General features: G+C 45.8%; 4 protein-coding genes across 5 annotated transcripts; all 4 read right to left on the reverse strand.

Moving 5' to 3' along the window:
* Nucleotides 1-424: 424 nt before the first annotated feature.
* On the reverse strand, nucleotides 425-9,780 carry pcsk7 (proprotein convertase subtilisin/kexin type 7). The gene is given in 17 exon segments (XM_079271426.1): nucleotides 425-1,722; nucleotides 2,310-2,427; nucleotides 2,665-2,770; nucleotides 2,879-2,973; nucleotides 3,059-3,215; nucleotides 4,690-4,792; nucleotides 4,879-4,983; nucleotides 5,453-5,620; nucleotides 7,067-7,167; nucleotides 7,265-7,403; nucleotides 7,564-7,618; nucleotides 7,961-8,051; nucleotides 8,171-8,336; nucleotides 8,497-8,631; nucleotides 9,039-9,275; nucleotides 9,479-9,733; nucleotides 9,736-9,780. Coding segments are annotated over 17 exon segments (2,349 nt in total). The 5' UTR covers nucleotides 9,775-9,780; the 3' UTR covers nucleotides 425-1,443.
* A 1,682-nt stretch (nucleotides 9,781-11,462) lies between these two features.
* Nucleotides 11,463-20,139, reverse strand: bace1 (beta-secretase 1). 2 transcript variants are annotated; one of them, XM_079271428.1, is made up of 9 exons: nucleotides 19,470-20,139; nucleotides 16,944-17,032; nucleotides 16,425-16,641; nucleotides 15,686-15,823; nucleotides 15,451-15,585; nucleotides 15,262-15,363; nucleotides 14,785-14,934; nucleotides 13,054-13,225; nucleotides 11,463-12,940 (listed from the first exon to the last, which is right to left on the reverse strand). In XM_079271428.1, exons 1-9 carry the CDS (start codon nucleotides 19,806-19,808, stop codon nucleotides 12,702-12,704), a joined length of 1,581 nt encoding a protein of 526 aa, XP_079127554.1. In that variant the 5' UTR covers nucleotides 19,809-20,139; the 3' UTR covers nucleotides 11,463-12,701. The 2 variants fall into 2 exon arrangements, with proteins under 2 accessions (XP_079127554.1, XP_079127553.1); XM_079271427.1 differs by having other exon boundaries at nucleotides 15,262-15,585.
* A 1,032-nt stretch (nucleotides 20,140-21,171) lies between these two features.
* LOC306779583 (T-box transcription factor TBX1) lies at nucleotides 21,172-23,250 on the reverse strand (the record flags this gene model as incomplete). The annotated part of the gene is made up of 7 exons (XM_079271549.1): nucleotides 21,172-21,265; nucleotides 21,891-21,958; nucleotides 22,068-22,223; nucleotides 22,327-22,498; nucleotides 22,747-22,848; nucleotides 22,942-23,068; nucleotides 23,244-23,250. 7 exons carry the CDS (start codon nucleotides 23,248-23,250, stop codon nucleotides 21,172-21,174), a joined length of 726 nt encoding a protein of 241 aa, XP_079127675.1.
* Nucleotides 23,251-24,706: 1,456 nt separating this feature from the next.
* Nucleotides 24,707-25,942, reverse strand: LOC306779807 (apolipoprotein A-I-like). The gene is made up of 2 exons (XM_079271818.1): nucleotides 25,814-25,942; nucleotides 24,707-25,695 (listed from the first exon to the last, which is right to left on the reverse strand). Exons 1-2 carry the CDS (start codon nucleotides 25,939-25,941, stop codon nucleotides 25,092-25,094), a joined length of 732 nt encoding a protein of 243 aa, XP_079127944.1. The 5' UTR covers nucleotide 25,942; the 3' UTR covers nucleotides 24,707-25,091.
* Nucleotides 25,943-26,725: the final 783 nt, after the last annotated feature.

The following is a 26,725-nucleotide window of genomic DNA, read 5'->3' on the forward strand; positions in this document are numbered from 1 at the left end:
TGCCAATACTTTGATTCAAGACCAAATATTTGCAAATCGGATGACGCTCCCATTAACCTCAGCTTTATTTAGTGCCAATTAGCAAATGTTAGCATGCTAACAGGCTCCGCTAAAATGGTGAACATAGTAAACATTTACAGATTACATGCTTAACAACATCAGGCTAAAATCAGTGTGTTAGCATAGTTATTAGATAGCAGCTATATTAGTTAGCATGCTGGCGATAGCATTTAGCTTAAGTGAAGGAGCTGCTTAGTTTAGCTGAATAATATAAGTCTCGTTACTCTTGTTGGTTTGTAAACATTCAGATACATTTCTTTCTACAGTACACATACAAAAACTTCTATTTTTCATACCACAATATCTAAATAATATCAGAGATTGTGTGTAAATGTGTATTAAAAACCACAACAGTCAAAGAATAATCCATCAAGTATTTTTATTATCATTCAGATCACCTGTGACTTGCACAGCAAACAGTTTCCACCTTCAATCCAAACACTTCTTCCCATTAAAAAATTAGAACTCTTGAATACATTTTTACAAAACAACTTTGTATAAATCATTTAACACGCTTGATATATTTATCTGTACAGCAGGCACACGATGTGTATATATTACACTTCATAAAAAAATACATATACAAATCCCACACTTGAAAAATCCCACTTCAAGTTTTTTTAATTTTTTTTTATCAGTAGTTGGTTGATAACCCGCAGATAACGACACCCCCAGACTTAAAGATCAAATACATAAAATAACACCTCAGAAAATAAATGTAGTTTATATAAAAAACTAACTATCAGCAGTATTCTTGGAACCTCATATTTGAGGACACTTTGTCATGGAAGACCACTCATATTACAAGCACACACACACACACGCTCTCACACACACACACACACACACACACACACTCATGCCACACACTCTGCAAATTCATACCTTCCTGTAGTGCAAATTTACATTTAGTTTCTCTTGGTTTAATGACCCTCAAGTGTTCGTAAAGTACGTCCCACCAATCTGTGAGCTACGTTCTTCTCTGTCCATAAACCCTGTTAGGGCCTTCCAGTTCATGCCTGACCTTTAATCTGACCCAAACCTAATCCTGATTGGAAACTTTAACCCCAGTACTGACAAAACAACCCCACTTTAGAGGATTGTCTTCACGTTTTCTTTCCTCATGAGGACATTTGTTCGGGGCACAGGTGTAAAGAGAACATACACACACACATCTTTCAATAAAAGACCATGTGTTCGGGACAAATAATCCACTCTTCAGTCAAGTATATCTTGCAATCTACACTGTGACCCCCCCCCCCCCCCCCCCCCCCCCCCACACCACCAGCACAGAGAAAGGTGAAAGGGAGGAGAGGGTGAGAGCCTGAGACGTCCCGTGAGCAAAGACAGCGAAAGGTTTCAGATCCATCACCTGGCTCAGTGCTATGTCGCCAGCCGCTCCCCATTCAAAAGTGGCGCTTTGGCGTCGGAGTCCAACACTGCATGCAGCTCCACCCCCGAGTCATGCTCCTCCTCGTCCCCCACGTCCTCCTCCACCAACGCATCCTCCACTCCTCTCCCTCGCCGCCCTCCCCTGGCCCGGTGACCTCCCCGTCTCCTGCGCAGGCAGAGGAGGCCCCTGAAGTCCAGGTGGGCCAGTGTCACCTCCAGTGTGTAGTACAGGGACCAGAAAAGAGCAAAGCACCCCAGCAACAGCAGGAACTGGAGGTGGGGGGGGGGGGGGGGGGGGGGGGTAAATCACAAGGAAGTGAAAGTTAAATTGATCACCAAGTGTAAATTTTAGTATTCCTTCCTGGTTTAGGATCAGCTTGGATCTCTGACTGAATGTGTATGGGATTTATTGGCATGTTTGCTAAAAGGTCAGCAAATACACATTAATGCTTCAAAACGATGCATGGATGGTGCAAATTCTACAATTAACACACATTTCACCACAAATAGTAACTGGCAGGCAAGATTTCGTGGTAGTCCCTCATCCCTCCCTTAACCTCCACAGATCTAATAATTATGTTTCGGGTTAAGGCTTCAAATGAGGTTTAGGTTTGGCAACTGACAAGAAATGTGTCTGTTCTTATGAAGACATGTTTGGCTACTACCTTCAGCATACCTCAATTCTGCATATATTAACAATTTTGTCTCGTTTACTCTGAGTAAGAAATGGAACCATCCCATTAATAGTGATTTTCTAAAAGGGGTGAGCAGTCTGGTTTTTCCAATATGCATTATATAAGAGAAGACAGAACGTTTAAAGAGAGACAGAGGGACAAGGTAAACAGAGAACTGTTTACCTTGAGGTTGTTGGAGGTGAAGGGGCTGACGATCTCTGGAGGGATGTCCAGGCCTGGAGGGCAGGGCAGAGAGAAGCTGCTGTCCAGATACCTGCCACTCATAGCCTCCTCCACCAGCCTGTCAATCGAGGCGCAGCCAATCAACACGCAGAACATATATCTATTCATCTTTCATGTCCGTCAAAACACAGAGACAACCGTTATCACTGCAGTCAGGTGATGGGACAGTTGTATGGTCAAATAATAATTCAAATGGGAATAAAACCAGGCCTAATACACCAAGATGGAGACCACAAGCATTCAGCGACTCAGAAGACTGCAACACTGTCCACACGGCAGCGAGCGGAGGTCTTACCGTCGTCTGTCCTGGACCTCGCTGGGGGTCATAGAAGAACCATACAGGGTCAGCTGCCACTGCTTCAACACTCCCGATGCCGCACACTGCGCGAGAGTCCACTCTTCTACAGCAACAACAACACAAGCAATGACGAACAATACAAAAGGGACTGGAATTTCCCCCCACTGCTGAAAAAGACATCCCAGTCGCTTGTGTGGGTGCGTGAGCTTACTGTGGTCAGAGATCCTGAGGGTGTACTGGCCTTCAGCTCTCTCCCCCCAGCAGCGCACAGTGGAGAAAGTCCAGTCCTGGTAGCCTGACGGGTCTCTATGAGCCAAACGAAAGAGAGAATACCGAATTAAACTGCAGTCAAAACACATTTTAATCCAAGTTCTCCGCACAGGGTTCGTACCTGTCGATGGCGCGGCGCGCCCCGATGATCGACGCCATACCGCTGGGGCAGACCAACACAATCTCCACGCTGCCACGGCAAGGGTGGTTTATGGTCACGCTGACGGCCACGTGCTCCAGCGTCTCCATCCCAGAGTGTCGGAGGTCAGCAGCAGAGACTGAGGGAGGGGAGGGAGCAGCGTAGTGAGTGAACACCAGAGTGTGCGCTTACCATTTCCTGGATGGATGAGGGACGTCACGGGCCCGTAAATGTAAACGTCCGACACTACAGCATAACAAATACAAATGTAAACACTCGAGAATATGTGAAAATATGATTCATGGAATCACTTTGAATAATTTAACAAGGTTTCTGCAGGGTTCACGAGTTGAATTTAAGACTTTTTAGTCGCACAAAGAATGCAATTTAATACCCGTCTAACAACTATACCTGCCATAGTTATACAAGTATGATGGAAAACCAGCGGGCATAAGCCTGAGAGAGAGTTGCGTTCTGGGAAAAATAGCGATAAAAAATCGAGTTAAATTCAATCTTCCATCAGACTCTCCATCTTTCTTTCTCTCTTTGAAGGATCAGTCGTCTTGCTCTCCCTCTCTTTAAGTGAGCCTCGGTGCTCTCTGACCATGTAGGGCCGCACGCATCCTCGGGGCAGGGAGGGACGCCAAGGGACGAGGGAGCGAGGAGAGTAAACAGAGGTGAGGAATGAAAAGTGTCGGGGGACAGATGTAGAGAAGGGGGTGGGGGGGGGAGAGACGGTAAGGAGACAAGTGGAGGAGAGGCGCTGAGAGGGCGAGTGAAGGGGATGTATGGACGGGCAAAAAGAGAAGGCGAGGGAATAGAACTGGCAGTTTTGCACTTTCAGCTGACTTTTCATCCAGAGTCTTGAAAGAAGGACAATATCCAGTGGATACACTTCCTCCTTCAGGCCATTTGCATCAGAAATAAACTCCAAGCTATTTTCCAGGGAACTGAAGGACCTGTCTATGCTCAGAGATGAGAGGATGAAGACATGGCAATGTGTGGGAAAGTACTTTCTGCTCTGCCCGAACCACATATGTCTGTTGCAGTTTCCTAAATCCTGCATGAGGTTGACATGAGATAAATACACAGTCTGAACTGCATTATACTGGGAATCTCTAACCACGTCATGTGTCCCACTGTTCAACACCTTTTGGGGTCGAGTATCCAAAGTTTTGTTGGCAAACATATTGCCACGACTGCCACTATTTTTGGTGGTGAGGGCACACGAGGGAGCTGGAAAAGTTTCTGCTCCAATGAGGCCACCATGTGAGGGATTAAAGAGAACTGATCAGATTATACACAGACAGTCCAATGTGACTGATTCAGAGATGCGAGAAATGCAAAAAAAAGGAAGAAAAGCTACTGGGAGGAGTCGCGAAATACAGAGACCGACTGGGAAGAAAAAGGAGGAAGCTGGGAAAAGTCTCGCCCAGTATTTCACTGTGTACGCAGGAACTCACAAACAAGAGAACATTACCTAATATGGAGAGGCAGACTGACTGAGGAGCAGACAGGGAGGGAGGGAGGGAGTCAGCTACGTAGCGCAGTGAGTAAATTCAACAAGCAGCTGTTCAATACAGAGCGGAGAGAGTGCAGAGAGGAGGAGTTACCTTTCCAGGTTCGGACCAGCTCGTCTGGATAATTCGGAATGGGCGCTTCCTCCTTTATCACTGAACTCTGATCGGACACGAGAAACGGCACCGACTCCCACACCTGAGAGGGAGGAGGGAGGAAAGTTAGGGCCCTGGTGGTGACTTATGGTAGGAAATAGCTCGTTGTGTGTGTGTGTGTGTGTGTACCTTGGCAGCGTTGACCAGTCTCCACGCATTGAGCACACCGAAGCCGTGCTGGTGGCTGTGGTGGAAACCGGCTCCGTTCACCCTCCAGTCTGCACTGCTGTCACACTGATGGGACGAATGAAAACAGTGTTAGCTTTCAGAGGCAGCCCAACATGTTTTCATTTTATCAGTAATACTCACTCACTACCGTCTCTCTCTACGGGTTAGAAAAGGTACAAAACCACCACCTTAAGTTAGCTTTCTATCATTGTAAATTGCATATATTTAGGTTTTGGACTGTTTGTTGGGGAAAACAAGCTAATTCAATACATTTGAAGATATTACCTAATCCACTGGGAAATTGTGACTTACAATATTTGTATTTCTATTGGAAACATAGTTTATCAACATATCAGGAATAGGGATGTTAATAACTAACCTGATAAAATAAATATTCTTTTAAAAAGCCTGAGCCGGAGTTGCCTAAAAATGATCATCCCTCATCAGGAAAACTAAACAGCAGATGCATCATAAAGATAAATGTTAGATTTGTATCAGATTAAAGGTACCCTGTACGTTGACCCCATTGGCCTACCTCGGTGGCGGTGAAGGTGATGATGTGCTGCACGTCCCTCCAGCTGAGACAGGGACGCACCTGCAGCATGAGGGCCACCATTCCTGCCGCCAGCGGGGCCGCGGCGGACGTGCCGGTGTGGCCCTCGGTGCAGCCGGTCCCCCTCTGCATGGACCAGTCCGACGTGACCTGCGGAGACAGACAAGATGGGCTGACCCGAGACACGGAGACTCGCGCACGAGTGGAAGGGTGGTAACAGCTCTGGCAGGAGGCCAAACACAAACTGGCACTGACATGTGGGAGTAAACACGGGGACGGATGAGTGAACGCAAACCTTTCGCAGAGTGTATCCAACGGGAACTATGTTCTGCACCTAAACAACTAGCCAAGAACACTTCATCAAGTGCCAGCGTCACAGAGCGACATATTTACTGCAGCAGGCCGGTGTGTGTGTGTCTCCAGCTAACGGAAAACATGAGGACTGTATGACAGGGTTTAAAGCCCTGAGGAGGTCCAGCTTTGTAAAGGCATGCGGACGTAAAAAGAACACACTGCATGAATTAAAATGAAGAGTGGTAAAGTGAAAATGTAAATACGCAGAGAATGGAGATGTAGGAGAGTTTGAAATCCTGATAGTGGTCGACCTAAACGAAGGATTTATGGAGAGGATTAACTTTACGAGCAAGTAGGGGGAAAAAAGGACGAACATTATATCTTTGAACATGTTTGTCTGCGTGTGCGAGATCAAAATCCGGCCATGTATAAGGCGCACAAGTGCGGTCGTCCATGCACACCACCCGCTGGTACCCGCATTAGTGACAGCCGGTCTGACAGCAGGATCACAGCGATGTGGGCTGAGGAGGAATTCCCCGCGCTCTGCGTTTACATGCGGAAGACATGTGTGCATCCCCCCCCCCCCCGCCCCAAACTGCAAATAGAACAGCGTCAAATAGAGGTCGGTGGCCTCGTTGGGCCCTGACTCCCGTCATCATCCGTCATCATTTCTGATGAAAACGGTCTCTGCTCCTCCTGATGTGGAGCTGCTCTTTCACAATCACTGATTTCCTAGTTTTTAGACCACACTGGATTATAGATAAACTATCTCACACGTCATGTTATGGAATATGGTATCTACAGACTTCAAGGTTTCAGCACTTGAAACCTTTAGGATTTTAATAAACTAACACTCATGTTTGTTACAGCTAAAATACATAACTATCAAATAAACAACTATATTGGATCGTCTTTCAAAAACATAACCTTCCGGCTTTGATACAACTCTCTACATGGACTGAAACGAGGAAATCTACTTCCTGAGACTGACAGCAAGTCCTGCAGCTCTTTACTGGACATTTATATGTTCATTTATCTGCTCAAGTGTCACGAGCAGCTCGCACAGACATAAATGATTATGAGCATTTTTAGTTACGACTGTGACTGGGCCTCATATGTCATGAATAAAGATGGACAGGTAGAAAAAAAAGGCAGAAAAAGAGAGGACGTCACTTTTTTCCAACTTGGAGTCGCTTGTTATTGACTTCCTGTTGCTCCCTTTGCCGCTTGTCATCCATTCTCTGGTCTAGTCATCCTGTGTGTGCGTGTGCGTGTGTGTGTGTGTGTGTGTGTAGGACCTACTATGCTCCTCAGCTGGCTTCCCCCGCTGCTGAAAGTGACAGCCAGCATGGACGCACACTCTTCAGCGTAGAAGGGCATCCTGCCTTGCTCATCGACCGCTCCTGCAACACACACAAGGTGATGTATGACCCGAGGCACACACGTCCACACCCCAAACACAAGCGAGCACTCACAGGCCTGAGAGCCTCTGTGTCTTACCGATTGTGATGGTGTAGATGGAGTTGGCATAGCCGTCGTAGTTGCAGTTGTCATTGTATTGACCTCCATTGCCACTGGCGACCACAAAGATGCTGCCGAAGCCTTGTCTGCCTGCAATCACCCCGTGCTGCAGCGCCGCCTGTGGAGGGAGGAAACCATGCCGTTACAAAATGAGTGAATATTATACTTTTTGTGCTTACAGTTTCTCGACACGCGGCCTCCTCTGTAACCGATGTGTTGCAGTGTACCGCCCTCTGCAGGACAAAGTCACGGCTCCACACAAACTGTCTTCCTCTTACCTTGCCCAGGGGATGGGGTCCATCCACAGTGTGTCCGTCATCATCGGGACCCCAACTAGAGGAGACAAGAGTCTCAATCAGAATCCAAGCAAGACTTTGTACAACAACGTGATACATTCTGGCATTAAAACATGATCGCAGAGTCAAATATTGACCCTTAAAGGCATGGCAGGATAACCACGGCTCCACCGGGCCTTTGTCTTAAATAAAGGTGCTGGAAGTATCAAAAAGCTCAAACTGATAGAAGAGATATCCTCACACTTAGATCTATGCAGAGCACACTTTATACTATAAAGTGTGCTCTGCATAGATCTAAGTGTGCAGACACTTAAAGGCATTAAAAGCTGGTAAGTCAACAAAGGTTGTCAAACAGGACCAGAGAGTATCGGTTTGGTACCTGCAGCTGTAGATGTCGTTGACCTGGTAGTGCTTGTTGAAGGCTATGGCCTCCAGGCTGTCTGTCAACAGGCCGTCCAGCACTCTGATGCCTGAACAAAACAAAGAGAGAGAGCTGTGTGACAACACACATCTATCCAAAGTCTCAGCTCCAGTCTCAGTGGTTCTGAGTCCTGGGACACTCGTGTTTAGAATTCCAGTTTGTCTGTACCTGCCACCTTGCTGCCGTAGGCCACCCCCACAGCACAGAAGCTGTTGTTGGGAGCGGCCGCGATCTCTCCGGCACACCGCGTCCCGTGGTGGTTGTCGCTGTGGACGTCTGGGTGAGGCATGGGGTCCGGGTCGTTGGAGTTCAGATCGTAACTGCCCTCTGGACTCTGAGAGGGTTGAAAAACAATTATGAATGGAAAAGGAATTGCTGGCAAGCTTCAAAGCAGCTTTATTGTTTTCAAACTGTTCAGCAATGACAGCGGGACACACGGTTAATAACTACTTAACATGACAAACTTACAATCTATTGATCAGAGAATGACTCACATAGTTGGGCTGGATGTCCTGGTGGGTGTGCTCCACCCCGTCGTCTACCACCACCACCGTGACTCCTCGGCCAGTGATGTTGCGCTCCCACACTCCTGTTACGTTGATGTCCATTCCCTTATTGAGGTGATTGTGCTGCAAGAACAAGAAGAGTGAGGGAAGAGTGAGGTGAGGTAAAGGAGAGAAAGCCTTCTCCCGCCTCTTCTTTGCAGCGTCTAAGCATCACTACAGAGTATTTTTATTACCTTGAAATGCACTTTGGTTGTCTGATGTTTTTGCACCCAGACAGACAATAATTCTCAATGACAACAAGGCTGCCTGCTAGAATAGTTCTACATAAAGTGCTATTGTTGAAACAAACACATTAAAAGATCAATAAAGAATATGGGATGCAGATTATTTGACAGGTAAATTATTCATTTATTAATTCTTGACAGTCACTTCGTTAATTTTAGGCACTAATGTACAGTAAGCCTGACTTACTAGACAGCTAGCGATTGAGCAAGATGAAAACAAAGACACATAATAGTCCAGATTCTCACCAGGTGCCACTGTTTGGGGTAATTGGGATCGTTGAAGGCCATGGACCTCTTGGAGCGGCTCAGCACTCTCTCCTCGGAGTGCCACAGGACATGAGGGTGGGCGGCCAGGACGTCTCCAGGCCGGCCACTCTTGCTCCAAATACCAAACACAGACCCAGGCGTGACGGAGCACAGCAAGTAGTGGCCTTCTAGCTGTCCGATCTGGCCGTGGTTCTTCAGCCCGGCCTGCTCCGCGATCTGGGATGGAGAGAATACTGATGAGAAATTAAACTGGAACAATACTTGTGTTTTTTCCCCTTGACCAAAGCAACATGACAACAGATTAGACTGTAGCCTTGCTGAATTTTGTTGTATTTGAAGATGTCAGATCAGAGAAATGAAGCCCTGAGTTCCTAAATAAAGACCTAAATGTAGAAGCTGATTGTTCATGAAGCATTTACCCTGTTGGCTATCGCATCCAGGTGCACGGAGCTCTGTTCGCCATCGTCCCCCTCACGATGTGAGCCCGACTGGAGCCGGACGGCCCAGGACTGACCCAGTCCGCAGGAGAGTGATGGCCAGGGTGAGGGAGGAGAGGAGGCGGAGAAGGGATTGGATGGGGCAACGGGGGGCAGCAGGGTCAGAAGCAAGAGGGCACAGGAGGACAGGAAGAGAAGGAGCAGGAACGTGGGGAAATACAGCGCTGGCATAGCAGCGGAGGGTGAGACACGGGGTCGACCAGGCGAGCCCTCCTCATCTGAACAGCAACCTGGAGACGGAGACAGACAGACGGGGAGAAAAGAAGTGAGTTGTGAGGGCAATGAGAACCAGTGGCTGGTTGCTCACCACCTGTGTGCTGCATTCAGAGGCCACTTATTAGATTCACAGCGTCGCACTAACTGGACACCAGTTCATAGCGCTGTGGCAGCAGCACATCAGATTAACACTCCGCGGTTACATCAGCGTTCCTGCACGGACTTCTGTGAAGAGGCTCGAACAGATGAATGTTATTTTATTAGCACTGTCAGGCTAAATAATTTAATAATCAAACAGATACCTCTGAGTTCAAGTGAGGCGTCTTCTAATTTGCAACCCACCATATCCTGGATTTGACATGTAAAGGTGGAGAATGTATACATGCACATGAAGTAAGGAACGTAACGTGAGGCTGGATTAACCTGTTAGGTGTGTGTGTGTGTGTGTAGTCGGTCACTCCAAAGCAGTGTGTGAATGGTTATGAATGTTAGACATCCCGCCTGGATTACAGATATTAAATAGTGACAGTGACATGAACCTAACTCTGACATTGATTGTTATGGACACCAAATGAAAAGGGGAAATAATAAAGATTATAATGAAGTCATGTAGCTAGATGTCACAACTACCTCACTCACAGTCAGGAGCTCCAGTAAGATGAAAACATAGACATGTGACCTTGAGTAACAAAAGAAAGTAATACAAGAAAAGAACCCAACGCCGAACTTATCTAAACGTACTGGAGCAAAACACCAAACCCCTGTCAGCTGATGTGTAGCCAAATATTTGTCTGTGACCACGTTATAAACGACATATAACAAACACGTGACATCAGCTGGTGTTATCAACAGATCCCCCTTCACACGACGTTAACATCGACAACAGTGGCTCAGAGTTTAAGACGATTCAGCTGCTTATATTTAGCGTCCTTTAGTGTGACACGCGGTTAAAACAGAAATAAATAATATTATATTCATGTGGGTGAAACCACCTGATGTGCGCTAACATTCTAGCTCTCTGGCAGGCTAAGCTAGTAACGTTACTCAGTTTTGCTGATAGTTTATTTTGTTTTGTTGTGAATTGCAGCAGGTCAGCTAACGCTAGCTAGTTTGGGCAGTTAGCCGTTTAATTGACTTGCGACTCGCGACTCGTAACGTTACAGCTACGGCAACTCACCGCGATCATACCATTTTAAATATACATAAATTACATGTCGTACCTTTCCACCGAGCTCGTGTTGCATATGTTCCTTGTTGTGGAATTTATGAATAACGGTGAGCTTGTCATCTCATTTCCGGGTTACAAACCCAACAAAACGTATCACGTCATACAGTTTGTTGCGCATGCGTCGTCCCCACCTGATTGGTCCAGAGTCATAGCGGCATTACAGGTGCTGTGGTCTCAACACAATCAGTGGACTAAAGCTTTTGTGTGTGTGTGTGTGTGCATTTATTGAAAACAGCTCCACAATGGCTTAAATATTACCAGGAATTCAATTTGAATTTGCTGTTTCTAAATTATTTCCCAACATGTTTTTTTTTTTTTAAATGACTTTCCTAACTCTGAAGTTCTAACATTCAACTATATTTACCGTCAATCTATAAATTCGTTTTCACGGTGAGTGTTTTGTGTGAAGAAATGAAAATGACAGCATGTCACAGTTACAATAAGTACTTTATTGATTCCACAGTGCTGCCAGATAAATATAGTTCTGAGTTGATGTATTTACAGCTTGCTGAGAGACAATACAAACTGTCCATTGCAGACATATATATAGTGTTCTTAAGTGTATAACATACTTTGGGCTGGTTTACATATGTGGTCCCCCACTGACAGATGTGGTGAGTTAGGCTGTTTCTGTGAAAGAAGCCCTATTAAGTCCTGGTTAGTTAACATGTAATGTGTTGTTACATGGTGCAGCAGCAGGATAAACTCTGTGCAATCTGTGTGTGTGTGTGTGTGTGTGTGTGTGTGTGCAATTAGAAGATCTGGTACGCACACATTGTGTTTACAATAAATACCTTTAAGCTATCAATATAGGAAGAGAAAATGACATCTGATAGTGACTGCGTTTCAGTTTCACACGAAGCAAAACTGATGTTATGCAATAAATGCTGTTACAATCTGATATTTCATCAAATTAACCTCTGTATGCTTAATTTGCGTTGCAGAATTCTTTGCTGGCATTTGCAAAATAGTGTCATTTTATAGATGCTATTCATACTCAGTAGTATCGTTTTTCATTCATCTTCATTTCCATGAAATCTTCCAGGATACTCTTCATTTAACAGTACAGTTGTTCACACACATACAGGCATGCTCACACATATCAACCCTGTTTTCATTCCCTCATGAAGCCACAAACAGCAGATCCGTTAACACCCACACGTACGAATCATACCAACGCAAACCACGTCCGACTGCGTGATGGATTCACATCTTGCATTCACATCCAGGGTGTGAGTTTCTTTTACAATAAGCCATGTTTGTAAATCTTTTTTTTTTCCTCTTTACTTTCCCCCAAACCGCTCAGTGCTGAGCTCTGCAATGTCAAGAGACAGAGCTTTTTAAATCCCAAATCCACCTCTAGTCGTCTATTTACACGTCACTTTGGAACAAAGAGTTTTTGTTTTGCATCTCTCCTCCTCTCGCCGTGCTGATCTGCATAGGTAGCTTAACCAGAGAAGTCGGCGCCGAATTCCTCCCGTCGGTCCTTCAGGTTCGTAATGGCTCTCGTTATCCTCGAATGCTCTGTTCGCCGTGTCAACATTTGCTATACTTTACATATTGTATTCCTGAAGAACCCTTTCAAAGCTCTCTTTCAACAACACCAGCAATTTGTAACGATGTACATCTCTCTTTTTTTTTTACCACATGTCCATCCCTGCCCTGTGTTTTCAAGCGTAGGTCTCCACGAATCCTTTCCCTTCACTTAAGGAGCGATATGTCGTCTGCGAAGTCCCCGTGCGGGTGGAGGCAGCGGGCGAAGCGCCACTGACACACCATGAGACACAGCGGCAGCATGAAGAGGGCGCAGATCCCCGCCATGATGTAGGCGATGGTCATGAGGGTGGACTCGTCCGTCTGAGGGATGTTGTAGCCGCAGTCCTCCAGGTCGACGCCGTGGAACGGGCCTTCCACGGAGGCCGTGCGGAACTCATCGTGCACTGCGAAGGGGAGAATAGGATTGTGGGTATTTAAGAGACACACAAATCATAACAGTAGTCTCCTCAATCCCACTACTTCTTTCTATGAGCGGCCATGTTTCTTCCTCGCTCACCATGGCAGGTGCTGACGGCGAAGCCGATGCGTTTCTTCTCTCGGTCGAAGACCACGTAGAAGCCCTCCATGATGACAGCGCCCATCACGGTGCCGGTGCTGGACTGGGACACGGCGAACTTGTAGCAGTCCTCCTGGGCCGAGGCCACGTCCTCTACTGGCCGCAGGTATTGCTGCATAGACAAAAGCGTGCACTTTTTAAAAACACTTTCAGTGTTATATTTCCTTTTTTTACTACATCTCCGGAACATTTTCCTGCGATTAGATACGTTGTGATAGTTTATATCATTTTACTAACCATGCTATATTTCCTTACAAAAAATGGTGATATTTTTATAATGTTAGTGTCCATTAAGCTCTCTTCCTTCCCTTCTTTTCATTCTGGACTTTTTCCCGGTAAGTCACTTCGAGCACCCTGTGAATCATTTGTTTCTCGATAGTTACAGGGTGATTGTGCCGATGGCATGTCTGCTGCTTTGCAATAAAATGCTGAAAAAGACATTCACAGGAGGTGTGGTCCCTCTACGCCCCACAAGAGTTATTAGACTCGCATAGAAGCCGAATGGCCCCTGTACCTCACACTCCTGCACGTTAGTCAAAGCCCCTTAGGAAGGCTGGTAGTGTGAAGTATTATTATCACAGATATATATATATATAATCGAGCTGCACATGCTGTATTTTGTAATTTGAGCACTGACTTTTGCATCTGAAAGCAGCCCCGCTCAGCACACGTCTTAGTCACTTACGATAAAGCTCTCAGTGATTTCAGTATCAGCAGTAATTCATCTTTAAGTCTTCAGTACATACGTACCTCAGTGTGCATTCTATACCTGGTCATTTACTCTTGTACCTGCTGTGGAAGTTACAACAGAAGGCAACGAGCGTTCTCTCGAGCGTTTCATTCTGCTGTCGGCATCGATCGCTCTTTAACTCTCAAATTTCCTTCACTCAGACACCATCAAGGCCTTTGTGGGAGGCTTTGAATGAAAACCGTTTAACGACTTCTCGGGGCTTTATGAAAAAAGCTTTAGAAAATATATTCAAAAGTAATTCTCTCTGAAATGTGGTCATTATGTGTGTTTTTTTTCATCCCCCTCGCCAGGCTTTCATCTATAGAGATTACAGAACATTACATGAAGAGTATGACTGAAGGAGCATTTGACTTACTGTTGGCGTACAGAGGGTGATGAAAACTGCATTTAGTCAGGATTACAGGCAGTCAGTGAAATCACCTAAAACCTCAGAATTACAGAGGATGTACATGACTCATAGGTATGACCTATTAGTTTCATCGAATTCACAGCAAATATCCAAACGTGGTACAGGCTGAGAGGGTGAATCAAACATCGGTCTCCCGACAGGATTTAAACCGGTCAACAAAATTAGATTTCTTTTTCCCGCCACGAACCAAGTAACGGTGGTCGACGCAAAAACAGAAAAATGCAAAATGTCCTATCTAAGGCCAGTGTTTGGTTTGTCCTTTCTGGGCTACTGTAGAAACGTGGCTCCGTAAAGAGGAACCCGCTCTGTATGTAGATATAAATGGCAAAAACATGATTCTTATTTTCATGTGGTTATACACTGATGAAAACATACTTAATAATATTCAATTTCTGCCAATAAGACCCCCCTAAATGCTACACACTGTACCTTTAAGTCAGATTACTTCATATACTCAATGGTGTCACGGGACAAATGCTATCACGGTTGGTTGCTTCATGCCACCTCATACCTGGGGTAGGATGGAGATCCTGAAGGACTGGTTGTGGTTTTCACTCATCAGGTAGAGAGAGATGGCTGGGAAGATGTGCCAGGGTGTGGTGCCGGCCTGCCAACACACCAGCTGCTCCCCGAGCCAGAACCCAGAGGGGAACTGTTCGGTCTGAAAAGACAGGAGGTCTTACAAATCTCTATTTGAATAAATATTTTGCAGCCAAATTAAATCGTTTACGGGATATTCAACCTTCGTGTGTTTATAATGCATTCAATCCTGGACTTCGCTCTTCACAGGGCTCGTATGAAGGCAATAATAATGAGTTGATAACAATCCCTCCTCTGCATTGAGGAGGTCGGTTTAACGGTCACGGTTACTCGTTATTCTTCACACCCTCTGGCGTTTCGGAGAATACTACAACTGCAACGCCTTTGTGCCGCGCGGGAGAATGAACAAAGCTTCGTGCAGATCATAGCAAGGATGTAAGGGACTGACCGAAGAGGCTGCCTCAATGGCTTTGACTGCAGCCTGGAAGACCTTTCTGGGCAGTCGGAGGTTGGTGGTGCCGCTGTCCACGATGCTTTTATCATAGTTGTACTGAAAAAGACAGTTTATAATTACAAATCTCTTCAGTAGTAGCCAGTAAATCTGTATTCTTGTGCAGCCGCGTATCCGATCTCTCACCTCTTTACAGTCCATGTTGAGGTCCATTCCATTCACCTCGATGCGTACGATGATGACCTCATAGTACCACTCCCTGCGAATGGGAGTGTACCAGAGCTCTCCCACGTAGAGCGACGGGTCCACTCCTCCGATGATCTAAGGGCAGTGGGCAAAGTAAAATCCAGCGCCGGCTCCAAATGTGACACGAGATGATTTGTATGTGTGTGTGTGTGTGTGTGTGTGTGTGTCGCCTCACCATGCTGCCGCCAACAGTGGCGCTGCCCAGGGAGTAGTTTTGGGTGAAGCCGGCTCCACACAACTGGAGAGAGAAGATGTTGGGGACAGGAGTCTGGCGAACCAGAGAGTCAAAGAAAGGCTCCAATGTCTCTTCAGGCTGGAGAGAGAGCGAGAGGGGGGGGGGGGGTTAGCGTTATGTCTGAATGGCCAAACTAAGCTGCTGTTTTTAGCTTTCAGATTTTAATTTCCAAAAGATTAAACGAAGCTCATCCGTCCCAGTGAATGCAGTGGTATAATCCCTTTCCCCAGATGTAAGTCCTGTAGTATCTAGTGCCTCTCTTTTTTTAAATACTATAGTAGAAATTCAGTAGTAGAGGATGTTTGAATTTTTTTAAACTGTATGCTACATCCTTCCTCAGATCTAATGTCATAGTTCACCGGATTAGGAATTCAGAAGGCTCAGAAAAGTGACACTAGGGAGTGGTTTTTTTTACAGTATAGTATATTTTTACAAGCCTGGCTCTCAGAAAATACACTGAAACACCGTATTTGGCTTTACTGATCGCACACTGGAGCAGTAATAAAAAGCAGGGAATAAATGAAAGATCTGCCACAGAAAAGTAACACTCAGTGCTTGATATTGCTCTAAAATGTGACATGTAGCTCTCTTCCTCCCAACTTAAGTGCCAATGTAGAAGCAAATGTGTCCTGTGCAGCTTGACAAAGATCATCCGTTGGGAGATTATTTCTGCTCTTACCCGGGCTATGTCAGCGTAGGCCAGTCCCAGGATTCCCTCCCAGTTGGAGCCGTTGATGAAGAAGCGATCCGACTGGGTGATTGTGGCGATGTTGGCGCGCAGGGTGGCGTTGGGGCCGTGTGGGACGGACACCAGGTCGGTGCCCAGCTCCCCCTCCCAGCGACCCTGAGTGTAGGGGACATACACACTCCTGCCCTGGTCGCGGTACGAGCCAGAGCTGGGTAGGACGACGGAGAGGGAGGAGAAAGGTGGAGGAAGTGAGATTATTAACAAATATATTATTACAATGTTTCTGTGTGATTGTGTGTAAAATCATTGTCACATAACGTAAATTTCCGACAAGGAACTTTCATTTTGTGTTGATTTTGGCGGTCCCTGTGGACGAACGTGGTAATGTTTAAACTTTAAATAGCCCTATAGCAATACGATGGAGAATATGAGACTATGATTCGATGTTATGATGTCAGTTTTATCAATGAATTTATCACATAAGAAATAAAAAACTGTCTCTCAACTTACAGAGAACGATGGTAGTATCTGCGCAGGAAGGGATGAGCAGCTGCTCCAACAGCAAAGTTACTGCTTCCTGTATCCACCAGGATGTTCAGCTGAGGAGAGAGAGAGGGAGAGGGAGAGAGAGAAGGACGAGAGAGAGGGCGAGAGAGAGGGCGAGAGAGAGAAGAGGGAGTGAAATGGAGAGAGAGAAGGAAGAGAGAGAGGGAGACAGAGAGAGCGAGAGAGAGGGAGAGATTTATTCAATATTCTGAATCCTTTGTGCATTTTGCAAAAGAATCAATAGTTTTGTAAAAGTGACAGTTGGGTTTCATTGTGAAATTGATTGTGTTGAATCTGGGAAGGGTTAGTTTAATCATTGCTTCCTTTGAAACATTGTGAAGGTTTCTTTATGTCTTCATCTTTTACACTGGAGGCAAGTCATTGGCTGATTGTCTGTATTACAGCAAGAAGTCAGCCTCACCTCTCAGTCATTCTGTGTGTCAATCCCTCTCTCCTTGTCGTGTCCTGTGCTGTTTCCTTTTGCCCTAGATGTCCTTCCCTCCCCCCTCTGTCTCCCCTCTTACCCTCCTCTCCTCTCAGGTTGCCCTTTCTACTCCCTCTCCCTCCCATCTCCCCCTCTTCTGTCTGCATCTCTGTGTGAGTATCATATTCTGCACAATCAGTCAATGCAGCTCGTGGATGTGTGAATGGAGCACAAATATACACCCACAGTAGAAGCATTATATTATACATTATATATATTTTACTTCTATAAAGTACTGTACGCCATATATCACAGGCATGTTGTGTGAGTCAAACTCTTTAAAATGCTACCGCATCACTTTTAAATTAAGTTCAATCACAACCTCTTCATTCATATGGTTCAGGTTGATGTTTTTCAAGTATTTACTGGTTATTATACTACGAATTTAAAGTGAATATGTGTTTCAGGAAACACGCAAACAGCCACAGCCAGCTGTTCAATAATGGATCGGCTCTTTAAATAAACAGAGAAGAGCTTCTGTCTCGAGGGCTGCGCCCGAAAGCCCAGAATAAGATACGGACTCTTGTCTACCTCACTGTTTCTTCTGACACACACACACACACGCACACACACACACACACACACACACACGTCTGTACAAACGCCACAGTGTAATAACACGGCGTTTTGCTGGCTGCTCAGGATGGATGTGTTTTCTAACGGCTGCATCCTGACACACTGAGACACTTATGTCTCTCCGTCTTCCTGTCCTCCCTGGCAGCGTGCTTCTGTCTGTTCAGCCATTATATCCCCCCCCCCTCCACTGCAGAGGAGCATCATCTCGTGGTTATCAGAATACATTCTCTGAAAGTTCCTGTAAATGACTTACGGGTCATTTCCACATGTCAAAGTTTAATTCAAGGCCTCTTATCAGTTCATACAAAGCTTTGTTTATCGAGATGCTGAGGCTTTTAAAGCCTTAAATACATTCTTATGGCTTATGAAGGGCCTGCAGACGGTCTGTAAGTGTGATGTTATGGATATGGACACACTGACTGGTGCTTTTCATGAATGAGGTGGTCACTGACCCCAGACCAGCACTCTCCTGAATTATATCTGTACCTAGAGAGCTTCAATCACCAAAACAGTGAAGCATGACGCCCCTTCTCTCGTTCTCATTCACTCTTCATCTCTTTCATTCATGCATTTCTTTTCCATTCACCTTCTCTCTCTCCTCCTTCCTTCCTCCTACCACCTCACCATCAATCTCCCTCCCTCCCTCCACCCGTCGCCCTCGCTGTGCCAGCCTGTACACGGCAGCTGCACCCAGCTGGCACTCCTCACTCTGCAGAACTAATGGTTCCATTATCTGTCTGTACCACTGAGGCCTTTCTCTCACTCCACACACACACACACACACACACACACACACACACACACACACACACACACACACACACGCACATGCACACACACACACACACACACACAGTCCCATCTGGCATTGCAAGGCCATCGCATTAGACAGAATATTTAAAGTATACCGTCAATATAAGTAATATATAAGTAAAGGACATGTGCTGTCATGTTGTGGTATACGTGTAGAGTGATATCACATTGCATTTAGATGCATCTTCTCTAGTAATGCAGGCCTTAGAATAATAATTATGCTTTGATATTAGTTAAATATATATGTATTATTGCTATTATGGTGGAATAACTTGTCTAATCGCCAAAAGAGAGTGACACAGACACACATAGACATGCAAGATTGAGGTAAAACCAAGATAAATGTAACATTGTTTGTCTTTAAAGATAAAGGCCTTTCACGTTGATACTTTTTATTAATATAAATCAACAAACAGCACTGGGTTTAATGGATATTTTGAAGTGATACCACAGAGAGTAAAGTGTAGCTCGTGCAACATTTCTGTCAATTAAGCAGATCAAATGCACGAGACAGGGACAGATTGTGTGCATAGGATAATAATATTGCTAAAGAGCCATAAAGAAAGCTTTGTTTAGTTTTCTTAGTGCTTTGATATCACTGTAAATAAAGCTTGTACCTTCTGTGGAGGAGAGCCGACGGCCATCTCCACGTAGTAGCCCTGGCCGGACTTCCCACGCAGGTTATCGATCATGTCCACGAAGCTGACGCCGCCCGCTACCGCTGCTGCCGCTCCTCTCCGCCTTCGCGAAGCGCGCTTCCCGGCGTCGCCGCGCTCGCGGTTAACGGCAACGGCAGGTGGCAGCGGCGTTGGCTGTGCGGCGCGAGCGCCTTGCCGCAGTGGCACGCGGATGGCTAGAGGCAGGCCCGAGGCGTCCGGCGCGGATTGACCGTTGGTGAGCAGACACAACGTCGTCCATACTAACAGACCTGTCAACTGCAAAGTCGACGCCTCCATGCTGAATCGAGAGGTTTTCGGTAACTATGTTTGGGTTTTTTTGACTTCACGACGCTCCGTTCAGTTTGACACCCAGGACACAGGAGACGAGATCAGGCAGCGATGATGCTAAAATAAAGGCTAAAGCCATGCTGGCAGTTGCACCGCAAATATCAGGAGGTCACTGTGTGTTTTTTCCGCAAGCCGCGCGTCGTTTTCCTCCGCACGTCCTCACGTCAAACGACCGAAGCCATCGTCGGAAGGGCAGGCTGATGGCCACCGTAATCCGCATCCTTCATTCAGTTCTCCGCTTTCCAGTCTTTCACCTCCTCCTTCCTCCTCCTCCTCCATCCGCCCCGCTGCATCCTTCAGAAGCTGCAGGGAGCAGCGAAGCATCGCTACCATCAAGTTTGAACGCAAAACCACACGACGTCCTGTAAGCATTTTCAAAATAAGATAGTACTGAGTGGGGTAATAACTGCTCAAACTAAAATAAGATAGTCCTTTATTAATCTCGCAGTGGGGACATTTCCAGGATTACAGCAGCATAGTGGATAGTGCAAACAACAGACATAGTAAAAAACAAGATCAAAACAAGTATTATAAATAAGTATTATAACAGTAAAGAATATTAAATAATAACTCAAATATTATATATACAGAGAGAATAATTGTAGTATTGCACAGATTTCTGAATCTAATCTAATTTGTAATATTTTTGTTTTATCATTGTTATTATTATTAATTGTATTTTTATTGCTTTTTATTATTAATTTATTTTTAGACTTTTTTATTATTATTTTTAATAATTACAAAAACATTTTGCTTCTTGTTGAACAGTATTTTGGCTCGTTTATGCACATCACTTCTGATTCTGATTCTGATTCTGATCATACTTTTTTTTTTATAACGTCTTTTATTTTGAAGGCAAAATTGCGACTCCCTGTCTCTTCTTCAGGAAATAACCCCGGTACACCCCGCATTCTGGGTAATGGAGTTTTCACCGTGATCGCTCTGCGGATCACAGGCGTTTCTATTCCCATGTGACATGTGCCTTTTTTGGGTCATTGCTACCTGATCAGTTGTATTTTCCAAACCGTTTTTCTTGTTTAAATCTAGGAAAGATCTTAAATCAAGATTTTCAAAATGGCATTTTATTATCTCAGATGACAGACAAGATGCAAGATCTAGACTACAATATTATTTGAATGGAACACTTGTATAATGCATGGTATCCCTATAAATCTATGTTGTGAGGGAGACCACACATTACATACATTTATTATCAAACACACAATAAAGTTGGATGGGAGCAGTAGTTCAAATATGATCCAAAGTTAATTTAGTCTGCTTCTTTTCCCCCTATGACATACTGCCTCTCTCCTCAGACGATCCTGGACAGTCCCAGTAGGAAGGAACGGGGAGGAAGGAAGCCGGTGCCAATACGCCGTCCACGTCCAGAGCCGGGTCCTCCTGTCCTGAGGAGGCAAGAGAATGCAGTTACTGATCGGACCAAAAGTTTTAACATCCTCTTTTCTTCAACCCCGTCTCTTGTTGGAAGCATCCAATCAGATCCAACAGATGCTGTAAATTCCGCAGCAGAAGATTAAAGTAGCAGCAAATTCAAATTTCAAAGGACTTTGAACAATCCCTGTGTTGAAGTTGTGGATGAAAATGTGTTATTCAACGTACAGAGAGATACTCACTGGTGGAAGTCTTTGAGCTCCAGCTTCTCTGATCTCCAGGTTTGATGGAGAGCAGCTCAGCTCTGCCCTCTGGTGGACAACACACCGCCATGGGTCCAGAATAACCCTCCCTACACACACACACGCACACACACACACACACACACACACACACACACACACACACACACACACACACACAGATACTGTCCCTCACAGTTTCACCCAATGGCCAACAACCTACCTCCTTTGAAAACAAAGGTCAAAGATTAGCTATCATGGAGACTGCTGCCTTATCGCAATGTCCCAGCTGATAACAGCGATAGATGCACTGTGATCTAGTCGAGGGGCTAGAGAAACTCTTTCACATGCGTTTGTCAATCAGGCAAACATTCAGACATGAGTGAATGACACTCACGGGTCCTGGGGGTCTGACGTCCTGAAGCCTTTAGCAAATGGGTTGCTAGCAATTTTTAACTGGGTGATCTGGGAGATGGGGTGAAATAAATGAGATAAAAATCAAAGAAATGACTCCCTAATCCTTTAGTGCACAGTAATAAAAAGCCTACACTGAAGTCTGTACGGATCCACCTACCCGGTGGTTCTGATAGGCAGTGACGGCCATGAAGCGAGTCTCGGGGAAGGAAAAGGAGCAGAAGTTCTTGTGTGCGTTTAAGTGGCTGTTGGGAGCCGGATCCACGTACACCACGTGGAAGCGCGGCTGATAGCGATGCATGGAGTTCAATATCATCTGGAGAACAGGAAGTCAGAGAACGGGCAACAACAAGCGAGTCAAAAGAGAGACATTTCTACACGTACGTCAAAGAGTGAAGGGGGTCACATTAAAGACTGACATGTCCGTTGTCATCCAGCAAGTTGTTGGTGAGCTTGAGGGTGTCGAAGGAGACGGTCTGCTTCATCCACTGGGCTCCACAGGCAGGTGAGTCTGGGTGGAAATGCATCCGTCTCGGGGCTACGACATCCGCTCGGCCTGTCACCAACCAGGATGAGCTGTGGAACGCATATCTGATACACACACATACACACACACACACACACACACACACACACACACACACACAATAGGTCAAATAGGACTGCTGAGGTGAGATGAAACTGGCAGAGGGGCAACGTGCACAGCTCTAGGTTTCAGGTGGACACCGATGGTCTTGAATAAAGAGATGGAAATACTCGAGCAGATCATAAATACACTTCAACCATTTAAAATCTACGTTAGACACTAAGCACTGCACACCTCACTCCGTATGTCTGACCTGTATCTTTTATCGTCCACAATGAGAAAGTCCATGAGCAGGACGTATTCAGTGGTGGGATCCATCCCGGAGATTTGCACCTGGAATGTTGGAAACATCCTCCTGCAGTTCATGAACATGTAGATGAACACACGATGTAGTGAGACACACGGAAGAGAGAAAGAAAGAGGGAAAGGTAATGAGTGTTATCGTCACCTTCCGGCTTTGGTAACGATCATCTCCGTGCCCAGCTGGTCGAACTGCTGCCAGAGTGCATGCATCTCCAGCTGAACTCTGACCCCGCTGACTTGGGGGGCCTTGGTGCTCGACAGTGACCCGCCATCTGCACAGCAGGGCAGAGATAGTTCACAGCTCCGAGGCAGATGAGGACCTGAAGGAGAGGGGAGGTGTGCGGTGGACGCTTGTGGATCACGGGCTTTTGTCTATAATCATCATCACATTCATTTATATTTCCTCCAATGATCTCAGATCATTTTGATCATAAAACAAACGCTTACCATCCATCGTTTGAAGGTTTACAAAATAAATAATATGAATGACTTTTTCCCGTTTCGTCCCTTCCTTTGATATTTCTCTTCACTGCAGTCCGTTCTTCCACTTCTGACTAAGCAACTCCTGTCATTACATCGAGACCAGAACCATCAATAAACAAATAAAGCCAAAAGTCTTCCTCCCCGTCCAGTGCCAGGTGCTGTGGTAGACGTGCATCCGAGTGTGAGGAGTGGCTGTTTGTGTCCAGGAACATGCTGGTTTTTATAAACCACGAGACTCTCACTGGGGACCTCATGCCTGCCTCATCCATTACAATACATCACAGCTGCACGCGCATGCATCCATGTGGCCCCAAGATTTGTGAACACAAAAACGTGCACACACAGACACACACACACACACAAAACCTTTTTGGAGCATCTAGAAATCCCTGCTTGCACCTCCCATTGTTTCATTTAGCCTAAAGCCCTGAGTGGAGCTTGTCTTGAGCGACCAGTAGGGCATTAATAACAACCTAGTCAGCCCAGTGTTACTGAGTGTGGACAGATGAGGACAGCAACAAACTGCTGTTTATTATTCATAGCATACTTTCTTGGCGCAGAGTTTCAACACCATACTAATTAGAGAGTCAGTTATTCCCTAAAACGGACGTGGACCCTCCTGTTTTAGATGAATTGTGACATTCTAGCACACTTATTAAAATCTCATAACATATCAGACAGCGCCAGTGATAAAGTTCTGGACATCTCTGGATTGTTGTCCTTGCTGTTACATGTTGTTGGGTTTTTGAAAGGTGTCTTTGCCTCTTGTGTCACTTGAAGACCTGAATGTTGTTTCTAACTCTCAAAGTAACACACAATGATTTGATATATGACCTCGATGAATCAAAGTTGAGTACAAATGCGAGTTGCAAGTGTTTAGTGGTGTGGCTGTGATATGTGTGTGTGTGTGTAACCTCATGTGGCTCTATGATGGGACAGTGTTGAAGGGTTCCAGCCTGAGGGATCCAAAGCAGTAAATTGGGCTTTCCCTCTAATAAAGCACAACACGACTTAATATGGTCAAAAGGCCAATTTGCATTCCCGAGATCAGCTCATTAATCACAGCTTTCAGGACCACAGGCGGACATATCTCATATGTCGTTGGATGTCTCTCTTATTGATATTGTTATTTTTCCTCGTGATCAATGATGACCCCTCCGAATGCTTTCTGTGATACGACCTTACCGGGGTCAAAAACTCTCCAATAAAGCCAAAGGTTGTGCTGTTAAATTCCTGAGAGGGTCATTTTTGTCATTAGACTGCGTTCTATATCTTCATAGTTTCGATAAAGTTATCTTTATTCTCATGTTAGCTTTAGATGTCTAATATTCCGCTTCATTACAGTCCGATCTTTTAGGGAAAGGATGAAGTGAGAGTCAGAGAGCGAGGTGGTTAGTATAAACAAGTCATTTGTTTATTGAGCTGTATTTCGTCAAAGCACAGTTTTCATCAGACAAGCATCAATACACAGAGTTTCAGGCACTTGTGGTAATTCACATACAGTTCCTACACAAAACGTAAGCAGTTGGCCATGTCGTGCGAAGAGTAAAGCATGTGCGTGCTGAGTTCCTCTGTGTCTGCTGCTTGCATGTGCTTGAGCATGTGCGCAAAAAGGCGAGGTGTTTTCATCGGAGAGAGACAGAGCAAGAGTCCCGCCATCTTGTTGCAAACAAGTGCAACAAGTTCGTCACCGGCTTCATTTTGAGAGGTGGTCTGGCTGCGCATTGTGAGGAAAGAATGGAATGGAGAGAATGGTGGAATGGGTCTGGGACTGATAGGTAGGTGAGGTTAGTTACAGGAACAGGGAGGGACTTAGTTCTTCTGGATAGAAGCTGCGATGTGCTGGAAGATGGCGTTGAGCTTAACCTTGATGTCCTCGGCCAAAGGTGCAATCTGCGCCTTCAGGGTAGTGAGGTCCTCAGTCTTGACGTTCTGCACCTGGGAGTAGGCCTGCCTCATCTGGTCCTTGTATTCCTCGACGTACGGGCCAATCGACATCTTCACCTGCTCCAGACGCTCAGAGAGCTTGGCACGCACAGACTCCACGATGGGAATCAGGGCGGCCTTGGTCTCCTCCACGTTGACTGCGATCTTGGCGGTCAGGTCCGCCACAATGGGCTCCAGCTTTCCCTTCAGGACTTCCACATCTGCCGCGTGCTTGGCGGAATACTCGGTGATGATGGGCTCAAGGGCAACGCGGTACTGCTCGATGTGCCTGTTGACAACCTCCCTCAGCGCAGCACGCTTGGGCTCGAGAGCCACCTTCAGGCCGTCAATATCAGCGATGACAGCGGCGCGGAACTCGGCGGTGGCTTCGCCGATGGTGCTGACGACATTGTCGGTGACGGGGGCAGCAGCAGCCTGCATAGCCGTGATCTGGGTGTACATGTCATCGATGCGGGTAGACAGGCGGGCCCTGGAAGGAAACAGAGAAATGAAAAAAAAAAGTGACTAAGGGAGAAAGGTGGAGCAGTGACGGAGCAAGCACCAATTACAGAACGTGAGACTGACTGAGGAGAATGACGTGGCCTTACTTGAGCTCCCTGTGCTCGGTGCCATCGAGCTGGTCCAGGGCCCTGGTGACACTCGCCTTCACCTGATCCAGGTACATTTTCATAACAGTCCTGGCATGGGCCAGCTGCGTTGGTGGATCACTCCGCATGGTAGCGGCCTGAGAGCCTGAGGAGGCACGGAAAAGCAGTCAGAGAGGGTGTATTTTTAAACGTGAAAGAGATAAATATATTGATATTCTGGATGAGTAAAGCAGGACACGCAGGTTATGTAAGAAACAGCGCGTTCAGTACTCACCGACAGCCAGCAGGAGGGCGAGAGTGAGAGCGACAAATTTCATGATGGTGGTCTAGAGTGGAGAAAGAGGCAAAACATGTCACGCTCACAGTGTTACAGTCAAAGGAGTTTCAATAAAACATTGTTTAAATCGCACGAAGAAAAACGAAAAGCCCATTAATCCAGTGAGTCACTCGGCCAGATGAGCGGGCTTAGAAGTACACACAAGGTAAACTCACCGTTAAAGCTACACACTCATCCCTGAATTGGTCCACATGAGTTCACACTAAACATATGGCTGCTAATTCAAATATCCTGTATTCTGGGTAGATTAGAGATGGCTACAAATTCGGAGAGACAGCTCAAACTGATTAGCTCTGGACTGTAATGCTCATCCTGGCTTCACAGTAAAACACAGTCACAGAATTACCAAGTTATCTCTCTGAGCTCAGAGACAATCCTGATACAGAGACACTTCAATTTAGGGATCTCTCTGTTTTCTTGGACAAATGGAGGCAACTGCTAAAATATCACCACAGGCAACTGTAAGGCAACAGATTTAATTATAATATATGAAATATATACTTAGCGGGGAGAATAGTAATACATGCTTATTTAAAAAAAAAGGCATTTCTGGTTCCGAGCAGCAAGCTCTTCAT

Source organism: Melanostigma gelatinosum, assembly GCF_949748355.1.
Source record: "Melanostigma gelatinosum genome assembly, chromosome: 7".
NCBI classification, from domain to species: Eukaryota; Metazoa; Chordata; class Actinopteri; order Perciformes; family Zoarcidae; genus Melanostigma; species Melanostigma gelatinosum.